The 21,612-nt window shown below is 35.2% G+C and overlaps 1 protein-coding gene across 5 annotated transcripts in view; it reads left to right on the top strand.

Annotated features, from left to right (window-relative positions):
- Positions 1-2,361: 2,361 nt before the first annotated feature.
- Positions 2,362-21,612, top strand: part of LOC117339289 (nucleolysin TIAR-like) — a 295,336-nt gene continuing 276,085 nt past the window's right edge. For all 5 annotated transcript variants that reach the window (XR_004535152.1, XR_004535153.1, XM_033900800.1 and 2 more), the window contains exons 1-4: positions 2,362-2,450; positions 2,529-2,560; positions 2,702-2,798; positions 8,747-8,770. Coding sequence is in view for 3 of the 5 variants with exons in the window: in XM_033900800.1 (XP_033756691.1) it covers positions 2,436-2,450; positions 2,529-2,560; positions 2,702-2,798; positions 8,747-8,770 (168 nt within the window). In the remaining 2 variants the exon portion in view is untranslated. The remainder of the gene's footprint in view (positions 2,451-2,528; positions 2,561-2,701; positions 2,799-8,746; positions 8,771-21,612) is intronic.

Here is a 21,612-nt window from a genome sequence, read left to right on the forward strand (position 1 = left end):
CGGGACTAAGTTATGTATGGTTACAGCAAAAAACTTGCACTAGGAATAAAAATTACCTTAGAGTAAATTTTAAAGCTATTTTGCATGTTCCTCTAAGGGGCAAACATATATTATATTTAAAAATCAATTTCAGTTTGAAAAATACTTGATTAGGCTCAAACCAAAAGATAGAGTAACTATATGTAAACTAAGAACCAGTAATACGTCTCTGCCCATAGAAACTAGGGGATGGATATATCACGTGAAAACAGAATCTGTCCGCTATGTTTAAATGGAGTTGGAAACGAATATCATTATCTGTTTACATGTTTAAATACTTATGTCAGTCAAATTCGTAGAAAATATATACCTATTTATTATACCTCCAACCTGTCGGTTCACAAAATGAAAGGATTGATATCCGTATGCAATATCAAAATATTATCAAATCTGTCCCTGTTTATACAACTACTAGTATCAAATCTATCCCTGTTTATACAACTACTAGAAAGACATTTAAAAAATAATATGTGAATTTACTCATCAAATTGTAAACTTTTTTATGCATATATACTATTGATCATTTTTGCTAAATATAACATTATTGTAGTGTATATAATGGTTTGATTGTTATATCATGATTGAAGGTATCTGCATGTTAGTTGAATTTGTATGTTAAAATATCATATGATCACACTGTAAGATGGAATTGTAATATTGTGGTAGTATATGGTATGTTGTATATGATAGTGTACGGATATTGGCTATGGTAGTGAAATGTCGCGTCTATCGTTGTATGAGGAGTGTAGAAGATGAATATGTGTGCATTACTGTCAATCATATCATTGTATTATTGTAATTCATATTGACCTCTTGTCGCGCACAATATAAAGTGCGCCTGAGTGAAATAAATAAATTGAAATTGTGACATACACTCCTCCTCCTCGGTAAACCATACCGGTAGTCGTCTTTGATGATCTCCGCCGCCATTGATATCAGCGGTTGGTGAGTAATTTTACCAGGGACATATAATAATTATAAATATGTCTCTGAATTATTATATGTCCCTGATTTTACGGAACAGTAAAACAAAAGCGGATCAATTCTAAACACAAACAATTAGCGATGTCTTCACTCATATTCAAACTGTCACGTTTCAAACTTATACATAAATATCCATGTAAATCGGTTATTTGTCATTCAAGCATGCATTCTCCAACTGATCGGCATTCCGTAATTTATATGCACATAACGTAAACACATGTGCCTTTAGGAGAAAAACGTTAACGTAAGTGTGCATTGTACTTTTGTTTTATCTATACGCCGGAATATAAATGCTTTGTAACATATACATAGTTTGTTTAATTAAAAAATGCTAAGGTATAATTGATGAAAAGTATTTTTATTTTGTTGGGTTTGGAGTAAATTAACCAAACATTTCGATGTGAGCCTGACAGGCGACGATCAACACGAAGACACCGAGGACAGTTAACAGATATGGTCATTATCAAGAAATAATTCGAAGTCCCGCTGTTTCGAAGTTTTTCTGCTAGTCCATTGAACTTCGAAACATCGAAGTATATATATGTATATATCCATGTATGAAAAACGGGGAAACTCGGCCTACTATATCTATAGCTCATAGAAAACATGGATGTAATGATAAACGTATTTGTGTTTGACGACAACTATGAAAAAAACCTGACGATAGTTTAATTTGTTTTCACCTGTATGATGACAATATGATAGAATGGAATAGTTCAAATGTATAATAACCTCTGTAACACTGATTTGAGGAGAAAATCGTGTCGTCGTGCCATTAAACAATTTGAAATATAATTAGATGTGCAATCCAATCATATGATATATAATATATAAATATTAATTCATCCATATGGTAATTTGCACATACATGTATCAATCACTATATATGTGAAATTGACAAAAGAATATACATATTGTAAAAGTTTTGTGATCTGGATATAACACTAAGCTTTTTGCCCGCGTGAGTTAAATCCATTTGGAAATTAAGAATTAAACTTAATTAAAAGACTGGTGAACCGTTTTCTCCACTGAACGGTGATATGTATATAAGTAGAGTGTCCCTATTTTATCTAATGCCCGTTGCCTATATGCTCCACCTGGCCACGCACCATCTAGAAACTAAAATTCTAAGGTGTCAGCTTTATGATATAAAGTTTATTAACTAGAATGATATAACAATTTAGAGGAAGGATGGGTTTTTATAATCATTGATAACTTATTACAAGTTAGGGTTATAGGGCACCCTTCTGTACATAACGTCTAATTCTGAACCTGAATACTTCGAGGACTCCGCGTCAACAGCGTGTATCATTCGCGTTTATATTGGCGGAAAAGCATCCCGTCGTCCTTTGTGTATTCGAGAGTGCGCAAAAGCATTGTAAAATCTACTTCCTGTACGTGTGGTAGCCATAATGTCTGCGAAACAGGTACTATTATTTTTCCAATGCTTGTGTGATAATGTCATTTAAACATACACGATTCTGAGTTTCATTTTTCTGTTTCAGTACGTAACAGAAGAGGCATGTCCCCGTACACTGTAAGTAAACCATTTTCTACTGTTTCGGTTCTATTGGCCGGTCATCTTGAGTTTCGGTTTGATTAAACGTTTATGATAACGCTGAAATCTGGTGATAATTATTGACAATAATAACATCGATTTGATGTTTAATTGATGTAGGTACGTGGGGAACCTTGACCCGTCGGTGACCGAGAGTTTGATCATAGCGCTGTTCGGTCAGATCGGACCGTGTAAGAGCTGTAAGATCATACATGAGGTGAGTGTTTACACAGGAAGGAAAATGTTTATCACATATGGTGGTACTCTTTAAACAGACAACACTTTATTTTCCAGTGTAACAGCTGACATTTATGGAAAAGACACATGTGACCGTCAGTTTAAAGCGACAGGACATGAGTTTTTGCCAAATAGTCAAAAGTGCCTGTAAATATTTCCTTCCTGTTTGGTTGTTAGTGGGTTTTTTTTCAGTACACAAAGACCGATTCGGGGTTTCTGCCATCGAAGTAGATGTGAACTGTATATCTGCTGATACAAGTGCTGTTTAAAATTGCAGATGGACATATTTTCTAAATTTCTTTATAGATATTGACGTTAGAGCTAGAGACCATGTGCTGATTACAACTGGATTACAAGTGAACTTCTGTCAAACACAAAGTAGCCCGAAAAGTTACAACACACAATACACACACTATCACTCATTCCACAGGATGTTGTTGAACTGATGAAGTTACAAGATTATTTAAAGATTAAAGTCACATTTTAGCATAAACATGGTTGGAATGTGTCATAGTATAAGAACCAAAATGGGACTGATCTTTTTTTTTACTGTTAATGAGAAAATTGAACCAGGGAAATCTTGCTACATATATTGAAGAGTCTTATTTAGACAAATCAGTATTTACATCCAGATCGAAGCATCCCAATTGCCTTGTGAACCTTATTACATAGGACCCCAATTAAAATTCCATTCAAACTATGCAGAAGGACCCTAATTAATCTGAAAATAGCCTCATTTACAATGTCTATGATTCTTCTGAAGAATAAGTAAGATTTCATTTGTTAATTGTGAATTGGTTTGTAATGTAGAAATACAAATATGTAAAGAATTCACACTTGTGAAACCTTCCGACACTCTTGTAAACCATAAACCTTGAAAAAATAATTTTTAGATCTGTTGTAAATATGAAGGGATTATATCTATATGATGATAGTGTCAGAAACCGTTAACAACAGGGGTATATTTCCTACACTGACATAACACTACCTCTGATGTCACAAGGAAAATTTGCAAAGTTAAATTATAAGATAAAGACATGCTATTACAATAAATCTAATATATAAAATCCATCACTTTGCTTTGCAGAATAAATATTTGTGTAGTTGTTAATAATAAAAATAAACCAGCTGTTTATGTAATACATTGTAAATCTGTATCATACCATACCTTGGTAATGTTTATAATTGGACTAGATAACCACCCTGGTAATATATTTGACTATACTGACAATGTGAAATGTTGTTTGTGATATACTGCCTAAAATTTTGTAACTTTACCAAACCCAAATAATAATGACAAAACTGCCACTGATAGTGTTTGTATCATGATAAATCAACCTCAAACATTTCCCGTAAATAAACATTCTCAAGGGTATACATTTACTACCAGGTACACTCTGAGTATGGTTATGTCACTGAACAGATTCTAAATCCGTAAAGTATACAACTATGCCAATTCATATTTTCTTCAGTGAATATAATATTATTTAACAATTTATTTTTCTCCTGTGGTTTTAATTTGATGCTGTATACGGCCATGTCTTTAATTAATCTTCACATTCCAATACCATATTATAAAATGTCAGTAAAATCGATATAAGTGTTATTTCACCAAGCGGTGGCTTACAGAAATATATTGCATGATTCATTAAACAGAGATATCCATACAGGAGCACACACTGATTCTGACACACCAGTACAGATGGTAACGTTTGGAATGATTTTGGTTTGTTTACAGGCCAATGGTATGCATTTTTTTTTACTCATAGATAAATCGGTACACAAATTATTTCTTTCTTTTTCCCCTTCTTCAAATGGCATTTGCTGTTCTTAGATTCTCGATCTGATGTTTTATTTTTTTTCTTTATTTTTCCATTATTAGGTTTTTCAAAGTTGCAATTTTCTTTTCATTGTACTCTTGTGAAAGTGCAGTGAAATCTGATTTTATTGGAGACAAAATTCTGATAGAAAACTTCAGATATAGAAATCAGTGGAATAACTCTTTATTTTTGATAAACTTTTATTTTTATAAAGCCCATCATTTTTTGATGAAGACCGAAGTCTTGTCTGTGTTAAAGCCAAATTCATTATGGACATATTTTCTTCTGTCCTGTCTAAATAGGGACAAAGATTTGATTCCCAAAGGACTGAATGGCAGCATCACAAAGGGACTATAACCTCTCCAAAATTAACTGGATGATTCAGTCAATTTACAAAACCGATATGATATGACCAGATGTAGGGAACAGTTTATGTAAATTTGGTACATGACCTCTAAATGTTACTTTCTAACCATTTTGACTGGCACATTAAGTGAGGATCACAGATGGTGACGATATACTGGAGAAGTCCCTGAGAGAGTTATTATTGTCACCAGGTATTTTGGTTGGACTGGTGATGATTTGTTACAAGCAACATCTAGGGTCATGTGACAACATGAGACTCCAGACTAAGGGGAGTAGAAGGGTCGTTCCCATGGGTAGAGGCTCCAGACTAAGGGCAGTAGAAGGGTCGTTCCCATGGGTAGAGACTCCAGACTAAGGGGAGTAGAAGGGTCGTTCCCATGGGTAGAGGCTCCAGACTAAGGGCAGTAGAAGGGTCGTTCCCATGGGTAGAGACTCCAGACTAAGGGGGAGTAGAAGGGTCGTTCCCATGGGTAGAGACTCCAGACTAAGGGCAGTAGAAGGGTCGTTCCCATGAGTAGAGACTCCAGACTAAGGGCAGTAGAAGGGTCGTTCCCATGAGTAGAGGCTCCAGACTAGGGGGAGTAGAAGGGTTGTTCCCATGGGTAGAGACTCCAGACATAGGGAGTAGAAGGGTCGTTCCCATGGGTAGAGACTCCAGACTAAGGGGAGTAGAAGGGTCGTTCCCATGGGTAGAGACTCCAGACTAGGGGAGTAGAAGGGTCGTTCCCATGGGTAGAGACTCCACACTAGGGGGAGTAGAAGGGTCGTTCCCATGGGTAGAGACTCCAGACTAAGGGGAGTAGAAGGGTCGTTCCCATGGGTAGAGACTCCAGACTAAGGGGGAGTAGAAGGGTCGTTCCCATGGGTAGAGACTCCAGACTAAGGGGGAGTAGAAGGGTCGTTCCCATGGGTAGAGACTCCAGACTAAGGGGAGTAGAAGGGTCGTTCCCATGGGTAGAGACTCCAAACTAAGGGGGAGTAGAAGGGTCCTTCACATGGAAAGGATTTGTTTAAGTGAGACATCAGGATGGAGTTACCAACCAGAGAAAAAAAATATGGCCGTAATGTTGTAATTCGTTTTTCCTAAGAAGTTATGATAGCCTTTAATCACCTCTCCGGTAATTTTGCGGTAGTTAATTAGCATTCTTTTCTCATTCCCCAACTTGAAGGGCCAGGGGTGAGGAAGGACATCATTGTTATCAGAGGAGCTCAAGGTAAACCAGGTTACACCTGTGATTTGTGATCTGGTAATTAGAATATTCATAAGTTTTTATTCTGAAAAAATAGTTATGGACCTGTTGATAATTGGCTTACTCACAGGACTAACATTGGGCTCTATGATAAAGCATCTAGATTGTAAAACGCCAAGATTTTGTAAAGAAGAGAATAGAAGAAATACACCTTGTTGAAAAAATGAGCTATATATAAAGATGAGAATCTAAGAATGACATTGCCTTGGCCTGAAGTGAAGTAGGACTGCTCTTTACACTTTATTTTTCAGGTGTGTACTACCATCACAAAAAAAGATTGGAGCTATGTGATTGACTCTAAGTATTAATTTTTTTTATTACATGTTCTTGGTATAAATATATATTACATATGTTGTTTCAAATACTTTATTGATGAAACTTTTGTTTAATATTTTGGTTTTGTTTGTTTTTTTTTTTTAAACAAAACCTGACTGACAGAAAGAAATCTTTTTGACATAGTTTTTTTATGGATACATAATTTAATATTTGACTGATGAATTATCTTCCCCTTACTTGAATACTTTATTTTAAAAGAAGGGAACTTAATACATTTTTTGTCTCATCCCAATAAGACACCAATTTTTGTTGGATTATGGTATTGAACACATCATCCTATTGTTATTGTTTATGTATTACCTTACAATGCCTGACATGGGTTATAATTGGCAGATTCTGAGATCAGGTGTGTCAGAGTAGATGTAGGGTTAAATCAATATATTGTACATTATTGAATAGAAACATTAAACATGGTTTTCAAACATGCGTTACCTACTAAACCTCACTGCAGAAGACTGATGTGATGTAGGGGAGGTAACTCCTACAGACAGGACGGTGGCATTGAAGTGTGACAGTAAAGGCGTTCTTTCTGACATTAGGCTCTCTACCACAAACAACACAAAACATTACATGTATGTAGACCATCATAGATATATACAGGAACAAAGAATGATTCACACAATATTAGCAAATTCACAAGTTCTATATATTTTCATCAGTTTTTCACTGGAATAGAGTTACAAAGCAATATAATATTATAACAATGCACTTATTTGTATAAAGCATGCAGACAGATCTTTCAAATCCAGAAGTTTGGCCAGTATTTTAATAATGTAATATAGAAAACCTGCACTGACTTCAGTAACAGCAAATCACACCAGTAGATATTATGTAATTACTTCATGGTATTTGTTGGTAAATAAAAAGTAGTTATAAATTTGTTATAGACTATCATTTTCAGTTGTTGATGCTTTTTTTAGTTTCTGTTGTCAACAGTGACATTTAATTTTACCCCTACAACACAGAGTGATGTACTGGAAACAAAATTGCCTTTCCCTATGTTGGTCAAAGTAGCTAGACTGATATTTAAACTGAATTTTTTAGGGAAAGAAATCACATATTTCACCCTTCATGTGAACTTGTGCATAAAGTTCTAATAAAGAGTGCTAGCCCTCGATTTGTTAAGTCTAATAACAAGTTATAACCTTGATCCCTAAGGTCTAGTAGAGAGATTTGTGCTTGGATTCTTATAGCTTATAAGCAGTTTTGGTCATTGATTCATAAAGTCTGTTAGAGAGTTACAGATCTTGATCTTTCAAGTCTAATAAGGAGCTATGAATATTGGTTTATAAAGTCTTCTGATTCATTAGGTGTTTGTTTCATGAAGACCTTTATGTAGTAATGACTCTCGTTTTGTGAAGTCTACTAAAGAATTATGACCCTTGATTTGTGAAGTGAACTTAAGACCTATGGCCCTTGTTAAGTAAAGTCTAGTCAAGAGATATGGCCCTTGTTTAGTAAAGTCTAGTAAAGAGATATGGCCCTTGTTAAGTAAAGTCTAGTCAAGAGATATGGCCCTTGTTTAGTAAAGTCTAGTAAAGAGTTATGGCCCTTGTTTAGTAAAGTCTAGTAAAGAGATATGGCCCTTGTTTAGTAAAGTCTAGTAAAGAGATATAGCCCTTGTTTAGTAAAGTCTAGTAAAGAGATATGGCCCTTGTTTAGTAAAGTCTAGTAAAGAGTTATGGCCCTTGTTTAGTAAAGTCTAGTAAAGAGATATGGCCCTTGTTTAGTAAAGTCTAGTAAAGAGTTATGGCCCTTGTTTAGTAAAGTCTAGTAAAGAGATCTGGCCCATGAGTTATGAGTTGTGGTATATAATCATGTGCATCCAAATATTATTTGATGAACATAAAATAATTATCTTATTTATTTTTTTAGAGAAGTTAGTCTCATGACAGCAAGTGTTTTAAAATTTCTTATTCATATCTTGATTTGATTTGTGGTGAAAATCAAAGTAGGAAAATACCTTTAAAAAGAAAGAAAAACAACCCTTTCCTTTCGTATTATGCCCAGATATAAGGCAGGTCACATTGAGGTATTGATTAGTTTGTTACAGCATTGAACCATAATACTTGTATAATACCATCAATTATTAAAACAGTTACACATACATTGTCATAAAATGGATTTTCTTAAAAAAACCAAAATTATTGTTCCAGGTATCCGGAAATTTTCATCCAGAGGTAAGATTCATCTTTTACACAATCTAAAAAAAACCAATCTGTATCAAAAATCTGCTAGATTGAAAATTAAAGTAAAATCATAAATTGTTCTTTTTATTTGGAAATTTTCTTGCACTTAAGTTATGTAATAAATCTTAATAGATTCAACCTTTCAGGAAAGCACATGTCAAGTTTAGAATTGTATAGTTAACTTGCGTGTGGCAGCTAGCTGGCAAGGGGTGTACAGTTCACTTCTTGTGATTTCCAGAATTTGATTTTGTTCACAATTAATTTAACAAGGTTTATATTTAGTAAAAAGCCTATTTGACTGTCAGCAATGCCTAGAGTTATTGAATGAAATAAGAAGGACAATATGTAAAATTTTCAGTAAAAACAAAGTCAGTAATATAGTACTGGTTTACCTATCTGGTCGTCTAAGGTGCAAGATACAAATATATATTTATATATCTATCAGTATCAGTTGATAAACAGATGTTAACTTTATTTGGTATTTGTAAACCAAAGGCATCCTGTGATAGTAACCAACAGTATCATGTGATAGTTACCAACAGTATCCTGGGATAGTTACCAAAGGCATCCTGTGATAGTAACCAATGGTATCCTGGGATAGTAACCAATGGTATCCTGGGATAGTAACCAACGGTATCCTGGGATAGTAACCAATGGTATCCTGGGATAGTAACCAATGGTATCCTGGGATAGTAACCAATGGTATCCTGGGATAGTAACCAATGGTATCCTGGTATAGTAACCAATGGTATCCTGGGATAGTAACCAATGGTATCCTGGGATAGTAACCAATGGTATCATGGGATAGTAACCAATGGTATCCTGGGATAGTAACCAATGATATCCTGGGATAATAACAAATGGTATCCTGGGATAGTAACCAATGATATCCTGGGATAGTTACAAATGGTATCCTGGGATAGTTACCAATGGTATCCTGGATAGTAACCAATGGTATCCTGGGATAGTAACCAATGATATCCTGGGATAGTTACCAATGGTATCCTGGGATAGTTACCAATGCTATCCTGGGATAGTTACCAATGGTATCCTGGGATAGTAACCAATGCTATCCTGGGATAGTAACAAATGGTATCCTGGGATAGTTACCAATGATATCCTGGGATAGTAACCAATGGTATCCTGGGATAGTTACCAATGGTATCCTGGGATAGTAACCAATGGTATCCTGGGATAGTTACCAATGGTATACTGGTATAGTAACCAATGATATCCTGGGATAGTTACCAATGCTATCCTGGGATAGTTACCAATGGTATTCTGGATAGTTATCAATGGTATCCTGGGATAGTAACCAATGATATCCTGGGATAGTAACAAATGGTATCCTGGGATAGTTACCAATGATATTCTGGGATAGTAACCAATGGTATCCTGGGATAGTTACCAATGGTATCCTGGGATAGTAACCAATGGTATCCTGGGATAGTTACCAATGGTATACTGGTATAGTAACAAATGGTATACTGGTATAGTAACAAACGGTATCCTGGGATAGTTACAAATGGTATCCTGGATAGTAAACAATGGTATCCTGGGATAGTAACCAATGATATCCTGGGATAGTAACCAATGGTACACTGATAAACAGATGTGTTACTTATGATGATACACTGATAAACAGATGTGTTACTTATGATGATACACTGTGATAAACAGATGTGTTACTTATGATGATACACTGATAAACAGATGTGTTACTGATGATGATACACTGATAAACAGACGTGTTACTTATGATGATACACTGATAAACAGATGTGTTACTTATGATGATACACTGTGATAAACAGATGTGTTACTGATGATGATACACTGTGATAAACAGATGTATTACTTATGATGATACACTGATAAACAGATGTGTTACTTATGATGATACACTGTGATAAACAGATGTGTTACTTATGATGATACACTGATAAACAGACGTGTTACTTATGATGATACACTGATAAACAGATGTGTTACTTATGATGATACACTGATAAACAGATGTATTACTTATGATACACTGATAAACAGATGTGTTACTTATGATGATACACTGATAAACAGATGTGTTACTTATGATGATACACTGATAAACAGACGTGTTACTTATGATGATACACTGATAAACAGATGTGTTACTTATGATGATACACTGTGATAAACAGATGTGTTACTTATGATGATACACTGATAAACAGATGTGTTACTTATGATGATACACTGTGATAAACAGACGTGTTACTTATGATGATACACTGATAAACAGACGTGTTACTTATGATGATACACTGATAAACAGATGTGTTACTTATGATGATACACTGATAAACAGGTGTGTTAGTTATGATGATACACTGATAAACAGATGTGTTACTTATGATGATACACTGATAAACAGATGTGTTACTTATGATTATACACTGATAAACAGATGTGTTACTTATGATGATACACTGATAAACAGATGTGTTACTTATGATGATACACTGATAAACAGATGTGTTACTTATGATGATACACTGTTAAACAGATGTGTTACTTATGATGATACACTGATAAACAGACGTGTTACTTATGATGATACACTGATAAACAGATGTGTTACTTATGATGATACACTGTGATAAACAGATGTGTTACTTATGATGGTACACTGATAAACAGATGTGTTACTTATGATGATACACTGATAAACAGATGTGTTACTTATGATGATACACTGATAAACAGATGTATTACTTATGATACACTGATAAACAGATGTGTTACTTATGATGATACACTGATAAACAGATGTGTTACTTATGATGATACACTGATAAACAGATGTGTTACTTATGATGATACACTGATAAACAGATGTGTTACTTATGATGATACACTGATAAACAGATGTGTTATTTATGATGATACACTGTGATAAACAGATGTGTTATTTATGATGATACACTGTGATAAACAGATGTGTTACTGATGATGATACACTGATAAACAGATGTGTTACTTATGATGATACACTGTGATAAACAGATGTGTTACTTATGATGATATACTGTGATAAACAGATGTGTTACTTATGATGATACACTGATAAACAGATGTGTTACTTATGATGATACACTGATAAACAGACGTGTTACTTATGATGATACACTGTGATAAACAGATGTGTTACTTATGATGATACACTGTGATAAACAGATGTGTTACTTATGATGATACACTGTGATAAACAGATGTGTTACTTATGATGATACACTGTGATAAACAGATGTGTTACTTATGATGATACACTGATAAACAGATGTGTTACTTATGATGATACACTGTGATAAACAGACGTGTTACTTGTGATGAACACTGATAAACAGACGTGTTACTTATGATGATACACTGATAAACAGATGTGTTACTTATGATGATACACTGATAAACAGATGTGTTACTTATGATGATACACTGTGATAAACAGATGTGTTACTTATGATGATACACTGTGATAAACAGATGTGTTACTTATGATGATACACTGATAAACAGATGTGTTACTTATGATGATACACTGATAGACAGATGTGTTACTGATGATGATACACTGTGATAAACAGATGTGTTACTTATGATACACTGATAAACAGATGTGTTACTTATGATGATACACTGTGATAAACAGATATGTTACTTATGATGATACACTGATAAACAGATGTGTTACTTATGATGATACACTGATAAACAGATGTGTTACTTACGATGATACACTGATAAACAGATGTGTTACTTATGATGATACACTGATAAACAGATGTGTTACTTATGATGATACACTGATAAACAGATGTGTTACTTATGATGATACACTGTGATAAACAGATGTGTTACTTATGATGATACACTGTGATAAACAGATGTGTTACTTATGATGATACACTGATAAACAGATTTGTTACTTATGATGATACACTGTGATAAACAGATGTGTTACTTATGATGATACACTGATAAACAGATGTGTTACTTATGATGATACACTGATAAACAGATGTGTTACTTATGATGATACACTGATAAACAGATGTGTTACTTATGATGATACACTGATAAACAGATGTGTTACTTATGATGATACACTGATAAACAGATTTGTTACTTATGATGATACACTGTGATAAACAGATGTGTTACTTATGATGATACACTGATAAACAGATGTGTTACTTATGATGATACACTGATAAACAGATGTGTTACTTATGATGATACACTGATAAACAGATGTGTTACTTATGATGATACACTGATAAACAGATGTGTTACTTATGATGATACACTGATAAACAGATGTATTACTTATGATGATACACTGATAAACAGATGGGACATTATTGGGTTTGGATGGTTGTTTAAGGTTAAATGCGACAATTGGCGAAAGTTTGTGTAAAAGAGTATCAAAATAATGTTTTATAGATGTTTTCATTTGTGTATTACCTATGAATTGTAATTCAATATCGATTTGATATCAAATCAAATACATGTGCACTGTTGTTGGTTCTACTTAGCTGAAGTAAGCCTTGTTTTCATTCTTTGAACTAACAAATCCTTTGTTATGTGAGGATGGACATAGTAGAATTGTGCTTCATGAGACATCTGTTTAAATTGCCACAATATGAGACGGTGATGAACATTCAGCCCATCAGGTAAACAATTTGTAAAATACAATAGATAAATTCACATTTACTGTAAGGAGATAAAATTACTGATGTTACATAGAGGCATAACTTTCAGGGTTGTGCTTGTGTAAGGCTTGGTGGCAAGCAGTTACTTCTTTTAAATAGGGTGTTTAAATGATGATATCATATGTTATTTAATGGGTGAAAGTGCAAAAAAAAAAAAAAAAAAAATAAAAATGAGAAAATAGAATATCATATTCTGTTATAGGAAAATAAAGTTAATGATGAGAGATGTACGACAGGAAGAACTAGTTGTTGGAGTTGCTTCCCTTTAACTGGTTATGAGTGTAAATAAAATTGTAATCTTTAAAAGAAATAAAATATTAAGGACCGGATAATCAGGATTGCAGAGCATGCCCATTGACATGAGGTTGCTATGGAGACTGAGAGACCAGTGTTGTGATGGATATTTTATTGTCACTTGTTCTCGATAACATTTCAATATTTGTTAAACATTTGTAATGGAGGCCAAACATTTGTAACTGGCTGAATAGACTGAGGTCATTATTACATAATATTGAAGTTGGAATTGAAGTGAGAAAGTTCGTGGTAAATGTATGTCGTGTTATCTTATGTGTAATTATAACAGTGAAATATTTCTCACCACAATATGCTGTTTTGGGTGACAATTTAGTATTATTTCATCTTTTTAAAAGCATGCAGGCATTTGTCGGACATCAATACTAGTATCTGTGAGCATTTGACTATTTTCTTGGTTTATTTTTCTAAAACGATATTATCAGTATCATCCCTGTTTGTTTATTTGCTGTAATTGTAAAATCTGATAAATTTAGAAGGACTGACTTTGGGATGAATTGGCTTGTTTAAAATCAAGAACATTTTATTATAAATCCATGACATCAACTCTCGAAATGGGTCTGTTTTTATTTGTGTGGATACATATACAGAAGTTTTTGTGTTTTGTTTGTACTGCCAGTGTGATAAAAGTTTTCTTTATAGTCCTCGCGTCATTCACACTTAATATCCCGTTCCAGGATTTCTGTTCCTGTTACATATGAGGAGATTTTTCATTTTTTTCTTTTAACTGGTAGAATATTGTCTGTCTGTGCTGAAACATAAAAAATAGAACTAGAGAATTTATGCTGTTTATACTGGGCCAGCTTTGGGAAACAAAGGGTAACCAAAAGATGGGAGATATTGTACAGTGTTTATAGGCCAGCTTTGGGAAACAAAAGGTAACCAAAAGATGGGAGATATTGTACATTGTTTATAGGCCAGCTTTGGGAAACAAAAGGTAACCAAAAGATGGGAGATATTGTAGTATTTATAGGCCAGCTTTGGGAAACAAAGGGTAACCAAAAGATGGGAGATACTGTACAGTGTTTATAGGCCAGCTTTGGGAAACAAAGGGTAACCAAAAGATGGGAGATATTGTACAGTGTTTATAGGCCAGCTTTGGGAAACAAAGGGTAACCAAAAGATGGGAGATATTGTACAATGTTTATAGGCCAGCTTTGGGAAACAAAGGGTAACCAAAAGATGGGAGATACTGTACAGTGTTTATAGGCCAGCTTTGGGAAACAAAGGGTAACCAAAAGATGGGAGATATTGTACATTGTTTATAGGCCAGCTTTGGGAAACAAAGGGTAACCAAAAGATGGGAGATATTGTACAATGTTTATAGGCCAGCTTTGGGAAACAAAGGGTAACCAAAAGATGGGAGATACTGTACAGTGTTTATAGGCCAGCTTTGGGAAACAAAGGGTAACCAAAAGATGGGAGATATTGTACAATGTTTATATTCCAGCTTTGGGAAACAAAAGGTAACCAAAAGATGGGAGATATTGTACAGTGTTTATAGGCCAGCTTTGGGAAACAAAGGGTAACCAAAAGATGGGAGATATTGTACAGTGTTTATAGGCCAGCTTTGGGAAACAAAGGGTAACCAAAAGATGGGAGATATTGTACAATGTTTATATTCCAGCTTTGGGAAACAAAGAGTAACCAAAAGATGGGAGATATTGTACAATGTTTATATTCCAGCTTTGGGAAACAAAGGGTAACCAAAAGATGGAGATATTGTACAATGTTTATAGGCCAGCTTTGGGAAACAAAAGGTAACCAAAAGATGGGAGATATTGTACAGTGTTTATAGGCCAGCTTTGGGAAACAAAGGGTAACCAAAAGATGGGAGATATTGTACAGTGTTTATAGGCCAGCTTTGGGAAACAAAGGGTAACCAAAAGATGGGAGATATTGTAGTGTTTATAGGCCAGCTTTGGGAAACAAAGGGTAACCAAAAGATGGGAGATATTGTACAGTGTTTATAGGCCAGCTTTGGGAAACAAACAAAAAGTAAATACAGTGTATGTTTAACAATGATTGAATGAGAATGCACTTTTTATGGACCATTTTAGAATAAGGATATACTTTACACTGACTAATATTATGCTGTCTGTATTGTTCGCCATTTCTCCTTTATTTTTGTCTCCTTAAGAATAATTGTTGTTGTGTGGCTCCGGCTTTTGAGAGGACATTAAACTCAGATTGCTTTTTTTTCATTTTTTTTCTATCTCCATTGATGATATGTTAGGGCAATATTACAACCTTTAAACCTGTGTCACTGGGTCAGCTGCCTTTGAGAGGTCGTTAAACATACCCTTATTGGTCAGCTGCCACTGAGAAGTTGTTAACCATGCCCTCATTGGTCAGCTGACACTGAGAAGTTAACCATGCCCTCATTGGTCAGCTGCCACTGAGAAGTTAACCATGCCCTCATTGGTCAGCTGACACTGAGAAGTTAACCATGCCCTCATTGGTCAGCTGCCACTGAGAAGTTAACCATGCCCTCATTGGTCAGCTGACACTGAGAAGTTAACCATGCCCTCATTGGTCAGCTGCTACTGAGAAGTTGTTAACAATGCCCTCATTGGTCAGCTGCCACTGAGAAGTTAACCATGCCCTCATTGGTCAGCTGCCACTGAGAAGTTAACCATGCCCTCATTGGTCAGCTGCCACTGAGAAGTTAACCATGCCCTCATTGGTCAGCTGACACTGAGAAGTTAACCATGCCCTCATTGGTCAGCTGACACTGAGAAGTTGTTAACCATGCCCTCATTGGTCAGCTGCCACTGAGAAGTTAACCATGCCCTCATTGGTCAACTGACACTGAGAAGTTGTTAACCATGCCCTCATTGGTCAGCTGACACTGAGAAGTTAACCATGCCCTCATTGGTCAACTGACACTGAGAAGTTAACCATGCCCTCATTGGTCAACTGACACTGAGAAGTTGTTAACCATGCCCTCATTGGTCAGCTGACACTGAGAAGTTGTTAACCATGCCCTCATTGGTCAGCTGACACTGAGAAGTTAACCATGCCCTCATTGGTTAGATGGAGAAGTTGTTAGGTACCAGCAAAAAAATGTTGATGTATCTGAAGCCACTGTATCAGTAATCGAAGGGGAGTTAGGTGAGGAAATGTCTCCCCATGGTATCATACCCCTAATGTTATTTTGGAGAGATTATAGCGAATCATTAGCTGTACTTCATGCCCTCTTTATGGATTAATTTGATTTTAACCTCATTTCCACTGCTAACCTGGGGAGAAATGTTCCTATACTTTATGTCCAAATCATCTGGGCTTATGATTCTTTAATGCTTTCTTTCTCCAGAAAAAACCCCAACCGATTTTCTAGAAGGAATGTCTAGGAAATTGGATGGAAGGGACCCTGTATGCTGTGTTTATTTTTAAAGTGATATGTTTGAAATATTCTATGAACAATACATATTAATGTAGGGTAAGCATTATGTGTATGACCCAGAAATTCACATAAAGAACTGGTCTTCCCTGGAACATTTTCACTGAACATTGAATTTTTTGACAAGACTTCAAAGGGAATGACTGGAAAACCTGATGTGACTGGGACGGAGACCGTGCATGTCTAGTTATTGGTTTTATGACATGCTTTCTAACGACCTTATTTGGATTCAATACATTCCATGTTCCCCTAGTTGTCCAATTAAAAACAACTCCTGTAGCTTCCCAGAGTTTTGGCGTTATCTTTTCTGCCACAGAATGTAGGCAGACATCACATCTAGTGGTCGCGTAGCTTCAGTGAAATTCAGTTTAAAATGCTTTTGTTAATTTTTTTATTGAAAACTTGCATTTTTAGATTGAAAAAGAGGATGGAACCATCTAGACGGGGATTATTATTGTACCGTTCCATGTCGGTCTTGTAGGCTTCCTTACTGGTGTGAATTATCACACCAAAAACAGTTTGTGATAGTTCATTATTTCATTGTATTAGTTCAAATTTAGTTACAGTTTTGGAGATATTTCTCATTCATATTTGTTTTTGTGAATAGCCTTGTAATTAGGTAATTGTAGCCCAAATTTGTCTGTAGTTTTGGAATTTTTTGTTGTCGATGTTCATATGTGAAAACTGACTCCCGTATGTAGAAAGCATGTATCCAAATATATCCTCGTGTCAAGGCTATCCTTAAATATGTAGATCACTCACACCTTATTAGACGGGCGATTGGATTAGGTGGCGGCACTAGACCTGTGTGAGCACGGTAACACGGGATATCTGTAATAAAAACAATGTAGTACACAGTTTTCTGGGAACTTCAATGATGCTGCATCATTGATGTCAAACTGAAAATGAGAAATTATGAAAAGTTTTATGTTTCTCTCAACTGAATATATCTTAAGCCCTTAAGCCCTTAATCTAAAATTATATCATCATTTTGATAAACGGTATTTGTGTCGGAAAACTATGATAGGGTATGAAGATGGAAATAAAACAAACACAGCTATACAAATACAGATATACAAACACAGTTATACAAATACAGATATACAAACACAGATATACAAACACAGATATACAAATACAGATATACAAACACAGATATACAAATACAGTTATACAAACACAGATATACAAACACAGATATACAAATACAGTTATACAAATACAGATATACAAACACAGATATACAAACACAGATATACAAATACAGTTATACAAATACAGATATACAAACAGATATACAAATACAGATATACAAATACAGATATACAAATACAGCTAACACAGATATACAAACACAGATATACAAATACAGATATACAAATACAGATATACAAACAGATATACAAAAAGATATACAAACACAGATATACAAATACAGATATACAAATACAGATATACAAATACAGCTAACACAGATATACAAACACAGATATACAAATACAGATATACAAATAAAGATATACAAAAAGATATACAAATACAGATATACAAACACAGATATACAAACACAGACATACAAACACAGATATACAAACACAGATATACAAACACAGAGATAGACAAACACAGATATACAAATACAGATATACAGATATACAAATACAGATATACAAACACAGATATACAAACACAGATATACAAACAGGTTAAAAAAAAAGTGGATGAAAACTGTCAAATTAATGAGCAGGATGCAGAAATATCCAGTGATACAGATGATTGAAAAACTGATAAAGTTCATATTATGTAGTTTATTGGGGTCTTGATGAGCACAAAAATAGATATGTAACAAAACTTTCTTAACAGAACAATTTTGATACTAATCTAACTCTGAATTTGAATGAGAGAAAAGACTTGTGCATGCAGTCTCCACAGAGCATTGCATAGTCTGTTAAATTTCTGTGAATAGGTCGCTGTCCTCTGTCCAGTTGTGTCCATGCATGGTCAAGCTGTGACCCCCAAGGCCCCTAGTAACATCCTATCACTATAGTTACTATTCTGAGGTAGGTAACTTGAAGTTCAAACTGAAACCCCCAAGGCCCCTAGTTACATCCTATCACTATAGTTACTATACTGAGGTAGGTAACTTGAAGTTCAAACTGAAACCCCCCCATAGGTCGCTGTCCTCTGTCCAGTTGTGTCCATGCATGGTCAAGCTGTGACCCCCAAGGCCCCTAGTAACATCCTATCACTATAGTTACTATTCTGAGGTAGGTAACTTGAAGTTCAAACTGAAACCCCCAAGGCCCCTAGTTACATCCTATCACTATAGTTACTATACTGAGGTAGGTAACTTGAAGTTCAAACTGAAACCCCCCAAGGCCCCTAGTTACATCCTATCACTATAGTTACTATACTGAGGTAGGTAACTTGAAGTTCAAACTGAAACCCCCCAAGGCCCCTAGTAACATCCTATCACTATAGTTACTATACTGAGGTAGGTAACTTGAAGTTCAAACTGAAACCCCCAAGGGCCCTAGTTACACCTTATCACTATAGTTACTATACTGAGGTAGGAAAATTGAAGTTCAAACTGTGACCCCCAAGGCCCCTAGTTACACCTTATCACTATAGTTACTATACTGAGGTAGGTAACTTGAAGTTCAAACTGAAACCCCCAAGGGCCCTAGTTACATCCTATCACTATAGTTACTATACTGAGGTAGGTAACTTGAAGTTCAAACTGAAACCCCCAAGGCCCCTAGTTACACCTTATCACTATAGTTACTATATACTGACATGGCGTTAGAGAAGTTCGTGCTATAAACCCCAAGGTCCCAGATTCAGTAGGGTAAAAGTAGGGTATTAGGCATTCCCTGTGTCGATATTAAGTCTGGGAATGGCCTCGTTGAATATGCAAAATATCTAGGACTTGATTAGAAGTTGTGATGAAGAGTAACTAATGTTGCTATAGTGAATTTGAGTCTGCCACAGTGGCTCAGGACAAATCTGCATATATTGGTCATTTACCTAGCTGTTAGCAAGAGGACGCAAAATTACCAGCAATTGGACAAGGCATGATGATGCCAAGGTCAACATGGGGTCAGTTTGTAGAGCAAAAGCAAGCAACTCTCACTTCATATTCGATGACATTCTGGTATATAATCTTAGATTCGGTATAAGGTGTAGTATGTGAGAGATTCAGCATTACATGTGGAAGTTAAATAGAATTTTAGGATATATAACCAGTTTGATCTATATTGATTTTGTTTGAGTTGAATTTCAATATGAGTCTGAGAATAATTTCCATTCTGAAATGTTAGACAGGTGTGTTTCATTGTCTACAGTTACAATGACAAGGTGTTATGATAGTGTGGTAGCTATGGCTTGAAATGTTAGACAGGTGTTTTTCATTGTCTGTACAGTTACAATGACAAGGTGTTATAATGATCAACAGTATCACTTTGTTTATATGAGATATTTGTTAACCTTGCATTGTGGTGGTGACAAATCATCGGTGTTATTGACATTAGGTGGTGACAAATCCTCAATCTTATTGACATTAGGTGGTGACAAATCGTCAGTGTTATATTGACATTAGGTGGTGACAAATCATCAGTATCTTATTGACATTAGGTGGTGACAAATCATCAATCTTATTGACATTAGGTGGTGACAAATCATCAATCTTATTGACATTAGGTGGTGACAAATCGTCAATCTTATTGACATCAGGTGGTGACAAAACATCAATCTTATTGACATCAGGTGGTGACAAATCATCAATCTTGACATCAGGTGGTGACAAATCGTCAGTGTTATATTGACATTAGGTGGTGACAAATCATCAGTATCTTATTGACATTAGGTGGTGACAAATCATCAATCTTATTGACATTAGGTGGTGACAAATCATCAATCTTATTGACATTAGGTGGTGACAAATCGTCAGTGTCTTATTGACATTAGGTGGTGACAAATCGTCAGTGTCTTATTGACATTAGGTGGTGACAAATCATCAGTGTTATTGACATTAGGTGGTGACAAATAGCCAGTGTCTTATTGACATTAGGCGGTGACAAATCATCAGTATCTTATTGACATTAGGTGGTGACAAAACATCAATCTTATTGACATCATATGGTGACAAATCATCAATCTTATTGACATTAGGTGGTGACAAATCATCAATCTTATTGACATTAGGTGGTGACAAATCATCAGTGTTATTGACATCAGGTGGTGACAAATCGCCAGTGTCTTATTGACATTAGGCGGTGACAAATCATCAGTATCTTATTGACATTAGGTGGTGACAAATCGTCAATCTTATTGACGTTAGGTGGTGACAAATCGTCAGTGTTATATTG

The sequence above is a fragment of the Pecten maximus genome, chromosome 12, assembly GCF_902652985.1.
Source record: "Pecten maximus chromosome 12, xPecMax1.1, whole genome shotgun sequence".
NCBI lineage: Eukaryota > Metazoa > Mollusca > Bivalvia > Pectinida > Pectinidae > Pecten > Pecten maximus.